Source organism: Dendronephthya gigantea, unplaced genomic scaffold, assembly GCF_004324835.1.
Source record: "Dendronephthya gigantea isolate DGI-Jeju-01 unplaced genomic scaffold, DenGig_1.0 000033F, whole genome shotgun sequence".
In the NCBI taxonomy this organism is placed as follows: domain Eukaryota; kingdom Metazoa; phylum Cnidaria; class Anthozoa; order Malacalcyonacea; family Nephtheidae; genus Dendronephthya; species Dendronephthya gigantea.
Genome location: NW_021163043.1, coordinates 919,750 through 940,108, shown reverse-complemented (window position 1 = coordinate 940,108; position 20,359 = coordinate 919,750). Strand labels below are relative to the sequence as shown.

General features: G+C 36.7%; 2 protein-coding genes across 2 annotated transcripts in view; both read left to right on the top strand.

Annotated features, from left to right (window-relative positions):
• The first annotated feature begins 266 nt into the window (after positions 1-266).
• LOC114525086 overlaps positions 267-20,359 on the top strand; it is a 50,575-nt gene continuing 30,482 nt past the window's right edge. Inside the window, exon 1 of the mRNA XM_028546295.1 lies at positions 267-334. The gene's annotated coding sequence lies outside the window, so the exon portion shown is untranslated. The remainder of the gene's footprint in view (positions 335-20,359) is intronic.
• On the top strand, positions 3,329-6,304 carry LOC114525087. The gene is made up of 2 exons (XM_028546296.1): positions 3,329-5,674; positions 6,113-6,304. Exons 1-2 carry the CDS (start codon positions 3,329-3,331, stop codon positions 6,302-6,304), a joined length of 2,538 nt encoding a protein of 845 aa, XP_028402097.1.

Genomic DNA, 20,359 nt, shown 5'->3' with positions numbered 1-20,359 from the left:
AATGATTTGTTTTAGTAAACAGTAATAATAATATTCATTCTATCAAACAAAATTGAGGGTTTGTATACGATCTGAAATATAAATACGGTCTCCCGCTTCGTGGTCGTGCGATTTTTTCAATGACGCATGAGCACTCCACTCAGTGCAATTACCATTATAAATACGCATCCCACCTGACAATCACATGACATTCTAGCCGCTGATTGGGTGGGTTAAAGTTACAATCAGAATTTGTTCTTTCTAGGTTTAAATCTACATTCCAGTCCATCTGTCCGTTATCCTTCCTGAGAATTTTGACCATGTAGTGGAATCATCGCTTTGAAGATTTGAGAAGGTACGTTTGTGTCATTGTTGGTTCGAATAATAACAGTATGAGTGTCTATTGTATTCTATTGAGTGGCATAGTACAGAGCTGTGACGTCATTACGTTCTTCGAATATTAACAGTATGAGTGTCTATTGTATTCTATTGAGTGGCACAGTACAGAGCTGTGACGTCATTACGTTCTTCGAATATTAACAGTATGAGTGTCTATTGTATTCTATTGAGTGGCATAGTACAGAGCTGTGACGTCATTACGTTCTTCGAATATTAACAGTACGAGTGTCTATTGTATTCTATTGAATGGCATAGTACAAAGCTATGACGTCATTACGTTCTTCGAATATTAACAGTATGAGTGTCTATTGTATTCTATTGAGTGGCATAGTACAGAGCTGTGACGTCATTACGTTCTTCGAATATTAACAGTATGAGTGTCTATTGTATTCTATTGAGTGGCATAGTACAGAGCTGTGACGTCATTACGTTCTTCGAATATTAACAGTATGAGTGTCTATTGTATTCTATTGAGTGACACAGTACAGAACTGTGACGTCATTACGTTCTTCGAATATTAACAGTATGAGTGTCTATTGTATTCTATTGAGTGGCATAGTACAGAGCTGTAACGTCATTACTTTCTTCGAATATTAACAGTACGAGTGTCTATTGTATTCTATTGAATGGCATAGTACAGAGCTATGACGTCATTACGTTCTTCGAATATTAACAGTATGAGTGTCTATTGTATTCTATTGAGTGGCATAGTACAGAGCTGTGACGTCATTACGTTCTTCGAATATTAACAGTATGAGTGTCTATTGTATTCTATTGAGTGGCATAGTACAGAGCTGTGACGTCTTTACGTTCTTCGAATATTAACAATATGAGTGTCTATTGTATTCTATTGAGTGGCACAGTACACAGCTGTGACGTCATTACGTTCTTCGAATATTAACAGTATGAGTGTCTATTGTATTCTATTGAGTGGCATAGTACAGAGCTGTGACGTCATTACGTTCTTCGAATATTAACAATATGAGTGTCTATTGTATTCTATTGAGTGGCATAGTACAGAGCTGTGACGTCATTACGTTCTTCGAATATTAACAGTTTAAGTGTCTATTGTATTCTATTGAGTGGTATAGTACAGAGCTGTGACGTCATTACGTTCTTCGAATATTAACAGTTTAAGTGTCTATTGTATTCTATTGAGTGGCACAGTACAGAGCTGTGACGTCATTACGTTCTTCGAATATTAACAGTATGAGTGTCTATTGTATTCTATTGAGTGGCACAGTACAGAGCTGTGACGTCATGTTAAATAAACTGGTAACCAATATAGAAATAATTCATAACACGATTGCAAGGCTCAGGGGCTAAAACCTGACAATAATCAAACACTAAACAGCAAATAAGGCAGGTTAGTTGTTCTGAGACTAAGGATCGATCAATACATTTTTATTTTAACAGACTCGATCCTTATATTTTAACAGACTCGATGCTTATATTTTAACAGACTCGATACCTGAGTGCCTAACATTACTGCATAGACTTACGAAAATATAATAATTCAGCTTAACTGGTCACATGCTGAAGAAACACAGCCACTAAAATAAATGATCGAGAGTTTGCTGAAACAGCTTTTCAAAATTATCGTTTGAACTAAATTGAAATTTTAAAAGGCTTGAACGACAATCGGTGATGAAAAAATCGAGTAGCAATAGATCTTAAATTCAAGAGATATTTTCATAAATTATTTGACATCAAAATACATTTAGATCATACTATGTCTATAATAAATCAGAACAGGCTTTCAAAATTTATAATGTAAAAAAAATCCTATTTCCGCACACAAATAAGGCAACGGAATGTTTATGGAAATTCTAAAATTAAGCTCATGTGAGTTTGTCATATGGGTGGTAGCAAGTCAGAAACGTTACTCCTGCAAAAAAAATATTTTTACAAGAAATCCCTTCGTTCAACAAAATTAGGTTCCTTACGACTTTCTTTTATGAAAAATTGTCATAAAATATGATAAACTCAACCTCGTCCCATTTTTCTCCTCGATGTTGCTTATATAATTAATACAACCATTTTGTTACAGTAATTAACCCTGTCTAATGCCATGGCTTCTGGCGAACTGAAAGAAAAAGCAAATTTTACAAGACTCAGTAGACTTTTAATTGACAAAGGTACTGAGGCTTTGAGAAATACATTTGATACCATCCATCCACCTGTTAGTCTACCCAGAGTACTGGCTGCAAACAAAACATCTCTTCAAAAGTTAAAACCTCGAGTTATTAATAATTCCCAGTGGGATTTACTGTTTCCTCCGTCTGGCAACCCACCAGATTCCAAAACCTTTGATGTCACATTACTCACAGTTCTATTCCGGAACATTTGTGGTTTTCCATCAACGGGATGGAGTGTAATGCCTCCTGATACAGATAGGTCAATGCAAGCGAATATCACAAGAATCAAGTGTTACAGAAATGAAGTTATTGCACATGTAACAACAACTCGAGTTGACAATTCAAAATTTGAGTCTTTATGGAAGAAAATTTCCCAGGTGATAGTAGAATTGGGCGTTTCACAGAGTGATGTCAATGATTTAGAAAAATGTCCTCTTGGGCCTGAAGAAGTAGTATATGTGCAAAACCTTAAAGATTGGAAACTGCACGAAGATGAGTGTATTAAATTGCTTAAAGCAATTGAAGCTGGTGTAAATAATGTAACACAACTCGCTGAAGAAACGCGCGTTGCAGTAAATGAAACGCACGATGCAGTAAATGAAACGCGCGATGCAGTAAATGAAACGCACGATGCAGTAAATGAAACGCACGATGCAGTAAATGAAACGCGCGATGTAGTAAATGAAACGCACGATGCAGTAAATGAAACGCGCGATGCAGTAAATGAAACGCACGATGCAGTAAATGAAACGCGCGATGTAGTAAATGAAACGCACGATGCAGTAAATGAAACGCGCTATGCAGTTAATGAAATGCACGATGTAGTAAATGAAACGCGCGATGCAGTAAATGAAACGCACGATGCAGTAAATGAAACGCACGATGCAGTAATTGAAATCCGCCATTCTTTGGCGAAGCGTACGCTATCAATGCCCGGGTACACCAATCCTGAAAAAAGATTTCGCATGGAAAATGATGAAGATTTATTGCGAAAACTTGCTAAGCATAATTTCAAGAATAAAATTCAAAGAAAAGTGAAATCTTTCCTACCTGGAACAAGAGAGTGGTTGTTAAAAGAAGTTGACGAGTGGTTTTGTAGCAGTGAGAGTGACTCAAGAATAAAGTTAATAACAGCTGGACCAGGATTTGGTAAAAGCGTGTTTGCCGCTAAAATCTGTGAAGATTTTGGGAAGAATGGAAAGCTCGTTGCTTGTCACTTTTGTGATTTCAGCAATTCAAACCTAAGAGATCCTATGGCGATGTTGCAATCTCTCGCAAGTCAGATGTGCAAGAGCGTCCCTGGTTTTAAACAGGAGCTTCTTGATCAGTTAAAGCGACCTCATCAAGTTCAAAACCTGAAAGATGCCTTTCTAATATATTTGCAAAATCCCCTAGATGAATTGGAAATAAAAGAGCCACGTTTAGTCGTGATCGATGGCTTGGATGAAAGTGCTGCTGATAATAAGAATGAAATTGCGCATTTGATTGCTGAATATTTTCCTGAGCTTCCAGACTACATCAAAATCTTGGTGACGAGCAGGCCAGAGATTTCCGTTGCTGATCTAAGACTAAGAGACGATCAAAAGACAGACATTTCCAATGTTCATGACAACAATAACTTAGATCTTGAACTTTATTTTAAAGAATGTTTTCCAAGTTTAGTCGGCAGGGAAATGTATCGTTGGGAGATGAGCTTTGATTTCTATAAGGATCATCCATATCTTTACCGCGTTTTGCGAAATAAAACTATTAGTTTACCTTCCATTTTTGTTGCCAAATGCCAGGGCTCATTTCTCTATGCATATCACTTTCAATCTGGGCTAAGGGCTCGTTATGATCTTGAAAATATAACAAATAATGACGTCATGAAGTTTCTCCCAGAAGGACTGAATTCTTTTTACCAAGGATATTTCAAACGCCTTGAAGACGAGCTTAGCGACATAAAACATGAAAAGTTTGATGTGTTGAAAATTTTGGAAATGCTTGCTGCTTCCGAAGGACCTCTTCCCCTCACTTTCGTCGCTCAGGCTTTTGGTTTAGCTCCAGATTGTCGCGAAACGAAAGACATCATCAACAAAATTAATGAAACCGTATCGTGCTTGTTGTACGTTTCAGATGACATGTTAACCGTTTTTCACAAATCCGTTATTGATTGGCTTCTAGCAGAGGGCTACAGAGATCACCAGTATACTGTCAAGGTCGATGATGGACATAGATCGCTTTGGCTTTTATGCGAAAAGGATTTTGAGGAAATTGTGGAAAGTGTTCGCTCAGGACTTGAGGTGAAGTTTACTAATGATGTGGAATACGCTCTGAAACATGGTTTAAAACATCTAGAAAAATGTGAAATGGAGGAAGGTGTCTTTTGGTCAATTGATGTTATTATCGTATGTTATATGCTAACTGTAGTCTATTCATATGAATTGCAGCGTTTCTGGCTCAAATTACTCCAAAGTTCTTGGATTAAAAACGAAGATTTACGTGCCCGTATTTCGTACCATGTCATTGAAGTTGGCTCTTTTGATCTTGGCGTGGATCCGGCCATGTGGCTGTATTACAAACATTCAAAACAAGTTATTTCGACAGTATATTCACAATGTTTCTTACAAGCGGTTCTTACACATTCTCCAGAAGGTTATTTCAGCGATGATGAGAAGAAAATCGCGGAGACGCTACTATCAAACGTTTCACCTTTTGTCGAGTTGAATTCTTACGAAGTTTCGGTTTTGCCGCGAGCAGTCTGGAAACACAGTGACTTTCCTCATATTACAGATTTTGCTTTATCTAACGATGAGAAAAGTGTCGCAGTTGTAAGAGGGAATTTTATCCATGTGCTATCCCTACCAACTTTAGTTGAAATTATGAGTTATTCAACAAAATTGGAAGAAAATTCATGCTGCACATTTTCTCCAGACGATTCGCTCATATTATTTGGAAAACTGGAAATGGCGTTTAACATTGCTGGAAGAAAGGAAGTTCCATTTTTCCCTGGAAATGAAGAGACGTTCCTGTCCTGTGCATTTTCCCCTAACGGCAAAAGACTGGTGACTAGCGACGGTTCAAACACCATTAAACTATGGGACATTGCTAAACAAAAATTGCTGTCGTCGCTTTGTGCTGGATTTTCTGTTCGTCGGTGTTCTTTTAGCATCACTGGGGTATTTATTATTGCAAATTCAGAATCTTCATCTTATCTGGGTTATTCGTTTTGTGTTTGGAACGCCATCACATTGCAAAGAAGTGATAAGGGAAAATTATCTCATGGGGAAAGGGAGAAACCAGTTGTGTTAAAGAGAAGGAAATGTGAACGATGTTTTCAGCGGGGATTTGAGCAACCAAATTTTAAACACTTAGAAATAAGGACTGAAAATAATACGATTTCGTGTCCGTGGATCTGCAAATGTGAGGAGTGTATTATTTATCCGAATGAATATTGTTATTCGAGTGTCACAGAAAGTATTCCTTTGACTGTGATTGCTGCTTGGAACTATCTTGCTTCAGCTCCTCGACAGATTTTTTTTAATCAATTCAAAATGACACTTTTAGGAGATAATCTGTGGCTCTATTCAGATACTGAAAAACGAATTGTCTTTAAGACATTAGCTCCTAAACAAGAGCAATCCTGTCTGTCACAGCCAACGGAAGTTTATTCGAGTTCGTTTTCTCCTGACGGCTCTCGACTTGCATCCTGCAACTCAGATGGATATATCAACGTATGGAATGTCTATACCAGCCAAGTTGAACAACGTTTCAAAAGCAGTCAATGCTGGTCAAGGTTTTTATGCTAGTGGTCGGAAGATTTCTTGTTTGTGATTAGTGAATTTAACAGGATTCCCAAATTAACGCGATACCAGGTAGATGACAATCTAGAGATCTTGTTTACTCACAGTCAGGACGTGGCGCTAGACGACTTGTCTGATTTCAGTCATTCAGATCTGATTGGTTTTTCTGATCAGCTTGGGTCTCGAAAGGAAGGAACCTGTGAAAGTTCTCGATGTCAGAGATGTTGATGGTCCTGTAATGATCAATTTGCCTGGAATTGAGCGTATGATGAAAGTGGAAATCTCGCCTGGTAGTGTCTTTATCTCTGGTTGTAATGAGAATAAATGTTATATTTGGAAAAGAAATACCGAAAAACCAACTTCGTATGAAGTCTTTTATCACCGTTACGTTGGAGGGTCTGACAGATTGCCTTATGTCGTAATTTTCAGTAATGATTCCAGTGTCGCAATAGTCATGCAGAGGAGTTCTGATGAGAGTCAGATAATTGATCTGGACACTGGTGATTCTCAAAATTTAACTCCTGCATTACAACCCTTTTTTTTTCTTAGGACATTTTGTTTTTACAAGAGTAGAATTGTACTAGCTTTATCTGATCGCCTGATAACATTTCATGACTTGGACTCTGGCGCGATTCTCAACACTTCCTATCAACCATACTTGAAGGCTTTTTGGCGAAGCGAAACAATTCAACTTTCCCCAAAAGAGGACGTGCTGGCTTTTCCTGACAGGAAAGGTGATATGGTGTTTCTTCGACTGTCTATTCCACCAGATCTTTCATTGGACGATATCAAGCGAAGTGTAGTTGCTTCGTGTTATGATATTAAGCGAGGTGCAGTACGCAATCCTTTCTTTAACCGGAACAAATTCGTCTTGCGGAAAAAGGTTTAGACTGCTTCTAGGAAAATCTACACAAAACTGTATATTTTGTTACATGTTGGTTTTCCCACAGGTTGTTTATACCAATTAAATGCGAATATCTTTGTTCTTAAAAATACCTGATATGAACACGTTCACACGAGGACAAAAACCAATAGGAGAAGACTTAGTTGATAAAGCCTTTGTTATGAACGACAGATGTTTTGGAATTGATTTTTCAGTTAGGATATTTTATAATGGATTTAGCGAACAGTAACATGAAAAACTATCATCAAGAACATTGTTTTTGGGCAGCGGCTAGACTTTGCTTGGAGCTGGTCTAGAATGGAGAAGTAAGACACCTCCTTCCCTCCGTTTGTCTGGGAGTTCATTTTGGGCAAGTGATAGCACTCCCTTGCCTCCCTAACTGGGGTTACAGTTTGTTAAACAAAACGAAGATGATATCTTGAATACATCTGCAAGAAACAAGTCTTTTAACATTGTCACTGATGCCAATGGTGTTGTTCTAGATATTCATTATAGTAGGGATGATTGCAGTCATGTTGGTGGTGATAGTTCTCATCTATGATGTTGGTGATGGTGCCGGTCTATACGATGGTGCTGATGGTAATTGTGCTGGTTATGAAATAATGGTAGTAATTATAGAAATTAATAGTAACTGTATTATGGTCAAAACGTCTGATGCTGATGAAAAAGAAAGATATCGGAAATACAAGAAGTATTTACATTACAGGGACCTTTTTTAGCTGTGAAGGAAGATATTTAAAGTCTCGAGCGAGAAAATTGTAAAAACTTGCATGAAATGTGAATAATAATATGTTCAAGAAATCTGATGTTCATGAAAAAAAAGGTCACGAAACAACACAACAATATGTCTTAGGCGTGTTTCAAAAGTCGTGTTTTGGTTTTTAATGCGTTCGACACTTGAGAAGCACGATGTTTAAAACAGGCCATAAAAAAACCTTGTAGCGTATCTCATTCTTTCCTGTGCACTCATATTATCACTTTGAAACAAAGGAATACGTTACGGTTCGCTACGATACGGTTAAAGAGGAAAACAGGCCCCATTTAAGCACAATACCGGGTTCACTTGTCACGGATATCTTTGTTTGCCTTTAAGGGGAAGTGGCTAGTAGCAAATGCTTACTATAGTTTGATAGATTTAGTATATTTATTTCGACATCTGACATTGAATTGGTTTACTGCCTTTTAAAAGCGGCAAAATTTGACCCACCCCGAAAAGAATCCGGCAAAGTGTGAAATGGGGCCTTGTAGAAAGTGCCTGGGGCACACAGATACATATCTGCTTAATATTTAATCATTGGCTATTGCCAGCATTATTGTAATTTGTGTAGATTTGTAATTTTGTAAACCGTTAACCATTTTATTACATATTTCACTCAGTTGTTAAATTTTCTACATTTCTATATCTGTGGTTGTTAACATTCTTATATTACGCGCAGTCAATGAGTGTAAAAGTTTTTTGGTGTGATATCATCTTGGCGAAATATTACCTTGGAGGTAATTACACCAAGAACCAGGGTTGCCAGATTGGCTGAATAAATTACCTGAATCATTATTACCTTTGAGAAAATAAAGGAAAGAAAACATGAAAACAAAAAGATTAAATAAGGGATATTAATAACTGCAAGGACTTTTCTAGGTAATCGTTAGGTGGAGTGTGTGTTGTGTGTGGGAAGGGGGGGGGGGGGCTGAACCAAATAGTCCCAACTAACTAGAAATTGATTTGCAGGTGCGGGAGTAGTGTGGGGTTTGGAGCACCTTCCCCAAGAAATGTTTTTGTATTTCTGAATCTCTTTGACTTGATTTCCTGCATTTTGGGAGACACTCGCTGACGAATTCTTTCCGGTAGAGCGACGTTTGAGGGAGGTTTGTCAGAATGTAATTTCTTTCTCCTGAACAAGACGCCTGTTCTGGCGTTAACTCCGGCGTGCCGCGCACGTGCCAGTCTTCAATATAAAGCTTCTGAACATAAACAATACAGTTCATGCTCATTTAGATGCCTTGCCGGCGAACCTAAATGTTGTTCGATCGCGAAATTCAGAAGCACATCGTACTTTAAAAAGTGTAGAAGTTCAATTGTTCAAAAATGTAAATAAACCGCATGATACATTTACTTTGTCTTACACATTGCCTTTGGAATTCGCGCTTATATAGTTATAAGTACGAACATGCGGTGACATTTCAACGCTCATTCATCAATAGATCAACCAGAACATGGAACATTCTGCCTGATGAACTAAGACATCAATCTTTAAGCTTGGTCAATTTTAAAACTTTGTTAATGGATTATTACCGTACTGCTTTAAATCTAGTCTATGAACATAATAATCCACGGACATGGAGATCCATTTGCCTAAAATGTAACAAGGCTCGAGTCCTGGCTAGACCGATCACTTGTTGTTATTAGAAAGCCGGGATTTGGCTTTCACCGCCACTGTCGCTGCCTCTTGCTGACCTTGTGTGTATAATTTATATTGGTTGGTTCAAATCCTACGGTGGCAGTGTCGGTGGAATTTGAATCTTATATACGTTTTGTTTTCCCTGTTTTATTTTGTTTCGCTCTGCTTTGTTTTGTCTCGTTTCGTTGTTTCGTTCTGTCTTGTTGTATCGTATGGTTGCGTTTCCTGGTAAATGTACTTTGTTTTTTGTAAGGGCCCACTGTAATTGGTGTACACTGTTGTGGTATCCCTGCCAATTGATTGTTACAATTGGCGAATTTCAACAAATAAATAATTAAATAAATAAATAATAAATCTTCAATCCTGTGCAAACTGCGACGTGTCAACACGACCACATCTTGTTAAACGGCGAAATAGCAGCGATATTATTAAAATAAGACCAGAATCTACATGTATTAAATATATTCTTACCCCAATTAAATCCAAACTTAATCGAACAGCATCAAAAGAACGGTTTATTTGTTCCTCTTGGAGGAATTGCCGTATCGTGCGAGCGAAATCAAATAGCGCATCGGAAAATTAGATTTCGAGCTGTGCACCACAACTTTTGGAAGACAAAACTTTGACGTAGATAAATACGGTCACATACACATTTCAAATACTAGTATATTTCGCGCCAAACGAAAAATAAAAAAAAACCCAAACCAAACCAAGGCGAATTTTCAACTACGCCGCTCACGCCGGAGTAACAATGCGTTTATTTTTTATTGAATATCGTCACTTCAGACGATAAAAAGACAGAACGTGTAGTTTCTTCTTTCGCTTCGATAACCCTCGTTTTTATATGTCACCGACAGTCGGCGATGACAGGTGGTTGCTGGTGACGAAATTTGTTTAAAATAAGAAAGCCCTTTATTCTCCTGCATTCACCAACAATAACCATCGACCTGGCTTATAACCCTGGCGTTCTTATTAACCACCGACACATTACCAGAAATTTGGGACATTTTGCGTCCGCGTTCGTGGGCAGCGTCCGCCTCTTGAACCAAGGAATTGGTGAAAATTTCATAAAATGGCTCGATGGTATAATTATGCAATTATAATTATGCTTCAAATGTATATGGCCGGATGCTTAACACACTGAAGAATCATGAAATTTCAAACGCTGTGGGAACCGTGGCGGTAAAAAATACGAAGATATTTATGAGTTATATCGGTAGCTATATCACAACCAAAGACATTTCCAACTCCGAACTTTGCATCGTCCAAAAGGAAAGTGGTGTATTTGACCAGATTGTAGAGCATGTTTACCGATATTACTATGGTTTATATAGCCGAATCATTCAAGTTGGACTTGTATATAAATCACACTCAGGAACCTAGAGGATTTGCTAGTGAGTGAATATTTTTTGTTATAACTCTTCCTTTTTGAGCGATTTACAGAATTCGAACTCCGAACTAAGAAAAAAACACACATAGGAAGCGTAATTTAAAGTTTTGTGATTAAGCCATATTGTTTCGCATGAAATTTGGCCGCCATGTTTGTTTTTATCCGAATGCAAGACGCCATCTTGTCCCAAATTTCTGGTAATGCAGTCGGCGATGTATTGTTGATAACCAATGACCAAGAAAATTTATGGAAAATAACACAGCACTTTATTCTCCAGTGATCTCTGACAATATCCTTCGCCAATTGTCGATGACATATGAAAACCAGGCTTCAAGCATAGTTCACTGGTTCTCGTATGTCACCGATAGTCCACCATATATTATTGGTGACCATGATCATGCAGTGACTAAAGCCTCGTTTACACGACAAGCATTTTTGGCCAGGCACACTTAATTTTTTGCACGCTGGCAGAAAATGGCACGGCACTTAAATTTTGTCCTATAAACAGACATAATATAGCTAAGTCCACAGACTATTAACTTTATCTGTGCGGAGACCGCTTTAAAAGATGTTCTCGACCTGTCAAAGCATGGACACCGTGCCGAAAATATTGAGTTGCATCAGCAATTTTGAATCGGATTTGAGCGAGGGTCGGCCTCGAATGCTCTTTGATTTCATCAGCAATTTTTTATTGTTGATCATGCGCAGATTAAATAATTACTGCAAAATGGCGGGAAAGAACAGCAGGAAAAGCTCTGATTGGATACGAAAACAAATGTTTTAATAGAAGCCTAGGGTGCTGAAGTCATTCAACAAGTTATAAAATGCAAAAATACCGACACTATAACACGAATAAAAAGATTCGTTTTTTGTTCTAAGGATAAATTTTTAGAAGGCCTTTATGGTGCCAGATTACCAGATGATCTAACAAGTTGTCTTTATTTCCTTTATTTTGTCAACTAAACCATGTTCATTTGCTTCAATTGATGGATCTCAGCTTTGTTAATCTGCTGACTTATATAGCAACTGCAGTGTCGTTATATGTGCGAAAAATATTCTATTGGGTGCTTTCTAAAATTTTGTGGTATTCAGGCCTAAAAAGAAAAATAACGCGTAAACAGGCTTAGTTACGGCGCCAATTTCTTTTGGCTTGTCTTGAAAAAATTAATCGTGCCCTACCAAAAATGTTTCTTCTATAAACGGGGCTCAGTAAATGAAGTTTGTCTGCATGGGTTCTTGCCTTGGTCCGCTACTGATATTCTGATATTGATTAAAATTCACATAAAGGCTTTTTTGACTAATCCTGTTTTCAATTGACCGTAACGAAAAAGATGGCGGCATGTACATTTTACCAGAATGCATTGCGGGCATTAAGAATGAGTGACTGAAAAAAGATGGCAAGAAAAACACCTAATGACGTGAAATTTTAACACAGTGAAGAAAATAACTTCCTTTTTTATGGCTGTCTCTTAAAAGACGTCAATTTGCTTTTTTAAACGATTTCCGACCGCAATGCATTCTGGTAAAATGTACATCCGCCATCTTTTTTGTTATAGTCAATTGGTAACTGCACATTTATGTTTCTGAGGCTACACGAATAGCTTTGGAACAGAACATTTTGTGTAGATCTGCATGGTAGGAAATCTTTTTTAGTTCGCTCAAATTTACAAGAAATACAAGCGCCAAAATGCTGGAAACTTTACATAGGGCAAGCATTTGACCATTAAAACAGCGTAGTTATCCATTTCAAAATATTTGACATCATAACCAAAGCATGGTTATATTGTTTAATGTTTGTATATGAGCGCCAAACATGCTGGGAACTTTACATTGGACAAGCATTTGACCGTTAAAACAGCGTGGTTATCCATTTCAAAATATTTGACATCATAACCAAAGCATGGTTATATTGTTTAATGTTTGTATATGAGCGCCAAACATGCTGGGAACTTTACATTGGACAAGCATTTGGCCGTTAAAACAGCGTGGTTATCCATTTCAAAATATTTGACATCATAACCAAAGCATGGTTATATTGTTTAATGTTTGTATATGAGCGCCAAACATGCTGGAAACTTTACATAGGACAAGCATTTGACCATTAAAACAGCGTGGTTATCCATTTCAAAAAATTTGACATCATCACCAAAGCATGGTTATATTGTTTAATGTTTGTTATGAACGCCACACATGCTGGAAACTTTACATAGGACAAGCATTTGACCATTAAAACATCGTGGTTATCCATTTCAAAAAATTTGACATGATAACCAAAGCATGGTTATATTGTTTAATGTTTGTTATGAACGCCAAACATGCTGGAGACTTTACATAGGACAAGCATTTGACCATTAAAACATCGTAGTTATCCATTTCAAAAAATTTGACATCATAACCAAAACATGGTTATATTGTTTAATGTTTGTTACGAACGCCAAACATGGTGGAAACTTTACATAGGACAAGCATTTGACCATTAAAACAGCGTGGTTATCCATTTCAAAAAATTTGACATCATAACCAAAGCATGGTTATATTGTTTAATGTTTGTATATGAGCGCCACACATGGTGGAAACTTTACATAGGACAAGCATTTGACCATTAAAACAGCGTGGTTATCCATTTCAAAAATTTAACATCATAACCAAAGCATGGTTATATTGTTTAATGTTTGTTATGAACGCCAAACATGCTGGAAACTTTACTTAGGACAAGCATTTGACCATTAAAACATCGTGGTTATCCATTTCAAAAAATTTTACATCATAACCAAAGCATGGTTATATTGTTTAATGTTTGTTATGAACGCCAAACATGCTGGAAACTTTACATAGGACAAGCATTTGACCATTAAAACATCGTGGTTATCCATTTCAAAAAATTTGACATGATAACCAAAGCATGGTTATATTGTTTAATGTTTGTTATGAACGCCAAACATGCTGGAGACTTTACATAGGACAAGCATTTGACCATTAAAACATCGTAGTTATCCATTTCAAAAAATTTGACATCATTACCAAAGCATGGTTATATTGTTTAATGTTTGTTACGAACGCCAAACATGGTGGAAACTTTACATAAGACAAGCATTTGACCATTAAAACAGCGTGGTTATCCATTTCAAAAAATTTGACATCATAACCAAAGCATGGTTATATTGTTTAATGTTTGTATATGAGCGCCACACATGGTGGAAACTTTACATAGGACAAGCATTTCACCATTAAAACAGCGTGGTTATCCATTTCAAAAATTTAACATCATAACCAAAGCATGGTTATATTGTTTAATGTTTGTTATGAACGCCAAACATGCTGGAAACTTTACTTAGGACAAGCATTTGACCATTAAAACATCGTGGTTATCCATTTTAAAAAATTTTACATCATAACCAAAGCATGGTTATATTGTTTAATGTTTGCTATGAACGCCAAACATGCTGGAAACTTTACATAGGACAAGCATTTGACCATTAAAACATCGTGGTTATCCATTTCAAAAAATTTGACATGATAACCAAAGCATGGTTATATTGTTTAATGTTTGTTATGAACGCCAAACATGCTGGAGACTTTACATAGGACAAGCATTTGACCATTAAAACATCGTAGTTATCCATTTCAAAAAATTTGACATCATAACCAAAGCATGGTTATATTGTTTAATGTTTGTTATGAACGCCAAACATGCTGGAAACTTTACATAGGACAAGCATTTGACCATTAAAACATCCTGGTTATCCATTTCAAAAAATTTGACATGATAACCAAAGCATGGTTATATTGTTTAATGTTTGTTATGAACGCCAAACATGCTGGAGACTTTACATAGGACAAGCATTTGACCATTAAAACATCGTAGTTATCCATTTCAAAAAATTTGACATCATAACCAAAGCATGGTTATATTGTTTAATGTTTGTTATGAACGCCACACATGCTGGAAACTTTACATAGGACAAGCATTTGACCATTAAACAGCGTGGTTATCCATTTCAAAAATTTGACATCATAACCAAAGCATGGTTATATTGTTTAATGTTTGTTATGAACGCCAAACATGCTGGAGACTTTACATAGGACAAGCATTTGACCATTAAAACATCGTAGTTATCCATTTCAAAAAATTTGACATCATAACCAAAGCATGGTTATATTGTTTAATGTTTGTTACGAACGCCAAACATGGTGGAAACTTTACATAGGACAAGCATTTGACCATTAAAACAGCGTGGTTATCCATTTCAAAAAATTTGACATCATAACCAAAGCATGGTTATATTGTTTAATGTATATGAGCGCCACACATGGTGGAAACTTTACATAGGACAAGCATTTGACCATTAAAACAGCGTGGTTATCCATTTCAAAAATTTAACATCATAACCAAAGCATGGTTATATTGTTTAATGTTTGTTATGAACGCCAAACATGCTGGAAACTTTACTTAGGACAAGCATTTGACCATTAAAACATCGTGGTTATCCATTTCAAAAAATTTTACATCATAACCAAAGCATGGTTATATTGTTTAATGTTTGTTATGAACGCCAAACATGCAGGAAACTTTACATAGGACAAGGATTTGACCATTAAAACATCGTGGTTATCCATTTCAAAATATTTGACATCATAACCAAAGCATGGTTATATTGTTTAATGTTTGTTATGAACGATAAACATGCTGGAGACTTTACATAGGACAAGCATTTGACCATTAAAACATCGTAGTTATCCATTTCAAAAAATTTGACATCATAACCAAAGCATGGTTATATTGTTTAATGTTTGTTATGAACGCCAAACATGCTGGAGACTTTACATAGGACAAGCATTTGACCATTAAAACAGCGTGGTTATCCATTTCAAAATATTTGACATCATAACCAAAGCATGGTTATATTGTTTAATGTTTGTTATGAACGCCAAACATGCTGGAAACTTTACATAGGACAAGGATTTGACCATTAAAACATCGTGGTTATCCATTTCAAAATATTTGACATCATAACCAAAGCATGGTTATATTGTTTAATGTTTGTTATGAACGATAAACATGCTGGAGACTTTACATAGGACAAGCATTTGACCATTAAAACATCGTAGTTATCCATTTCAAAAAATTTGACATCATAACCAAAGCATGGTTATATTGTTTAATGTTTGTTATGAACGCCAAACATGCTGGAGACTTTACATAGGACAAGCATTTGACCATTAAAACATCGTAGTTATCCATTTCAAAAAATTTGACATCATAACCAAAGCATGGTTATATTGTTTAATGTTTGTTATGAACGCCACACATGCTGGAAACTTTACATAGGACAAGCATTTGACCATTAAAACAGCGTGGTTATCCATTTCAAAAAATTTGACATCATAACCAAAGCATGGTTATATTGTTTAATGTTTGTTATGAACGCCAAACATGCTGGAAACTTTACATAGGACAAGCATTTGACCATTAAAACATCGTGGTTATCCATTTCAAAAAATTTGACATGATAACCAAAGCATGGTTATATTGTTTAATGTTTGTTATGAACGCCACACATGCTGGAAACTTTACATAGGACAAGCATTTGACCATTAAAACATCGTGGTTATCCATTTCAAAAAATTTGACATCATAACCAGAGCATAGTTATATTGTTTAATGTTTGTTATGAACGCCAAACATGCTGGAAACTTTACATAGGACAAGCATTTGACCATTAAAACATGGTGGTTATCCATTTCAAAAAATTTGACATCATAACCAAAGCATGGTTATATTGTTTAATGTTTGTTATGAACGCCAAACATGCTGGAAACTTTACATTGGACAAGCATTTGACCATTAGAACAGCGTGGTTATCCATTTCAAAATATTTGACATCATAACCAAAGCATGGTTATATTGTTTAATGTTTGTTATGAGCGCCAAACATGCTGGAAACTTTACATACTATCTATTATTTTCCATTAATCCTTAAATTGAGAGGCATTTGCGGCGATTTCAGAGACCTATATTTCAAAATTTTCCCGGACTCTCCTAGCAGGCGCGCGGTTCCGAGCCCCAGCAATACAAAAAACGCTCAGCGGTCCCTGGAATAGATATATCTAACCTTCTAAGAGAGATATATCTAAGAGTTATGTTGGCCATAATGTAAAATGTAGCCGAGAAATTCGAAGGTAAATTTTATGCAAATCAGGCGAAATCTTTATCCGCAGTTACAAAACTGTGGTTAGGAAAATGCAGCAAAATTTTTTGACTCATAACTCATTGACTCATTAGACTCATTTCAACATTAATCTCGATTCTCATATGTCACCGACGGTCGGCGATGTATTGTTTGTCGTCGTTGACGAAGTAACAAAGCACTTTATTCTCCAGTGATCACCGACAATTGTCATCGCCGACCGTCGGTGACATATGAGAATCAGGCTTTATGAAACAACGATTATTAGAAAATGCTTATCAATTTGATAGATTTGGTATATTTATTTAGGACACCGCTGTCTTTCATTAATTAACTTCAAAATTCGACCTGGTCCGATAGTAATCCGGTACCTTGTCAACGGGGCTTTAAGTGTTTTTCATACGCAGGTACACCCACGGAAGAATGCTTTTACCTTTTTATTATATACCAAAATTGGCGGAACCTCTTAACTGAGTTTCACACTTCTCTATGCTCTCCCCAGTGTTTTAAAGGCGGTATTATTTGAGCGGTTCAAAAATATATGATTTAGATATATCGTTCCAGTTTTCTAACTTTAGTTTGCAGCGTCATACACAGCCGATTCAGGTTAAAGAAGAACTGTCATCAAAAGAGACACTCGTCAGTCACGTAAGAATGAACTTGGTCGTTTCCTGTGTAACATCGACTGGCATATTGTAAACGCAACCATATCCTGCGATGATAAATGTAATTTTTTATGTTCCATCATTAAATCTGGTTATGATACTCTAATGCCAGAGAAGCAGGTAAAATTCCATCACAACGACACTCCTTGGATCACAGGAAAATTGAAACAACTGATAAAACTGAGACAACATGCTTTTTCGTCTAATAACACTTCACTTTTTAAATTCTATCGGAATAAAGTGAACAGAATGAGGAAATCCTGTAGGGGAAGATATTTTGCTACCAGAGTTGCCAATCTAAAAAAGTCCAACCCGAAATCATGGTGGTCGGAAGTTAAACGTATTTCAGGTATGAAACCAGTAACCAGCTGCCTGCTGAATCAACTTCATATCGAGGATACAGAACATCTAACACATAAAGGTTTCTCAGATTTAATCAACAATAGCCTATTAGAACCAATGAATTTTTACAGTCCATTAGATGCCTCAGACGTAGAAATCCTGTTCGAAGGAATCCCTGACGATCCACCAGATTTAGATATGAACCTGACTGATACTGAAATGGTGTTTAAAAAATTGAAACGCCTAAATCCATCCAAAGCCCCAGGTCCCGATGTCATTCCAAACTGGATTCTTCGAGATTATGCCGAAATCCTTGTCCCCCCCTATATCAAACCTATTGAATTCCTCTTACAAAGAAAAGGAGCTTCCCTTGTCGTGGAAACAGGCTAATATAACACCCATTCCAAAGGAGAAACCTGTTAAGGACATAAACACCTTAGACCTATATCGTTAACCCCTGTCCTATCTAAGCTTGCGGAGGAATTTGTCGTGGAAAAATACTTCGCCCCAGCTGTGCTTACGGTAATAGATCTCTTTCAATTTGGTGGCATCCCTCGATCTTCTGCTACCAAAGCTTTAATTTCTATGATTCATTCTTGGTCTCAAGCCACTGATGGAACAGGTAATGCAGTAAGAGTGGTATTATTTGATTACAAAAAGGCTTTTGACCTGATTGACCACAAAATTCTAACAAAAAAAGTCATCAATTTACCTATGCCAACTTTCATCAAGCGATGGGTGGTCGACTTCCTCATGAACAGACAACAACGAGTGAAATTAGCAAAAGATTGTAAGTCCGAATGGATTGATATCCCTTCCGGTGTCCCTCAGGGAACCAAACTGGGACCCTGGATGTTTATTCTTATGATAAATGACCTCCGCCCTCCTCATTTCGAGCGTTGGAAATACATTGACGATACTATACTGCATCAGAAATTATTCATAGAGACTCATCCAGTAATATTCAAGATGCAGTCGATTGTGTTCAAAACTGGTCGGTAGAAAATAAGATGCAACTAAATACCTCGAAGTGCAAGGAAATTGTAATCAGTTTCACTAAAGTTGAGAAACAATTTCCTCGCCTAAAGATTAACTCAGGTCATATCGAAGTAGTCAAGCATGCCAGAATCTTAGGACTGACAATAACCAGTGATCTAAAGTGGAACCAACATATCAACAACATTATTAAGAAAGCCAACAAACGTATCTATTTTATCATTCAATTGAAACGGGCCCACGTCCCTGAAACTGATGTTTTAAACTTCTACACCACCTGCATCAGACCAGTTATGGAATTTAGCTGCCAAGTATTCCACTTTGCTCTACCCTCTTATTTGTCAAACTCCCTGGAACGGATTCAAAAGCGTGTTCTATCCATAATCTATCCACAGATGAGTTATGCGGATAGCTTATCTAAATGTGGCATCAAAACTCTGAGTGACAGGCGTGTCGATGCATGCGAGAAACTTTTTACTGAAATCAGTACAACACCTGTGGCTAACATGCACGATATCATACCACCTAGATGCCTTTCAAGTTACAATCTGAGACATTCAAGAACTTTTGTCCTTCCAAAAACCAAGACAAATAGATTTAAAAACACTTTTATACCCTCATGCGTTAGACATTTTAATGATAAAATATAATTTCTAGATCTTTTTAACTATTACATTAGCGTAATTTTGTCCTACAATTATGTATTTTAAAAATTTATGTGTAAATAGAGTAAAAATTAATTAACTATTTTATTAATCCATGTAAATTATAGCACGCAATTCAGCCTTATAGGCTGCCATGTGTTATCGTAATTAAATCTATCTATCTATCTATCTATCTATCTATCTATCTATCTATCTAAGTGTTGATGACGTTCGTTGTGGGCGTTGCAACGTGACGTTTCTAAGGGGCCAATTACACGTTTCTATGCAAAGAACGTTGCGTCGTTGAAATATAAAGCACATGCTATGCGTTGTATATATTTTGTCGCTCAGCGAAAAAATGTCTTTGATTCAGATTAAAGTTGTTTACAATTACTATTCAAGTAAGCGCATAACACCAATTTACATATTGGACGAAGAATTAGAGAGCTTTTCGTTTGAAATGTTTAAAATGCGTGTACTTAAAGATGTCCCACACTTGGCGAAAGCTGCCTCTTTACGTTGGACCATAGACGATG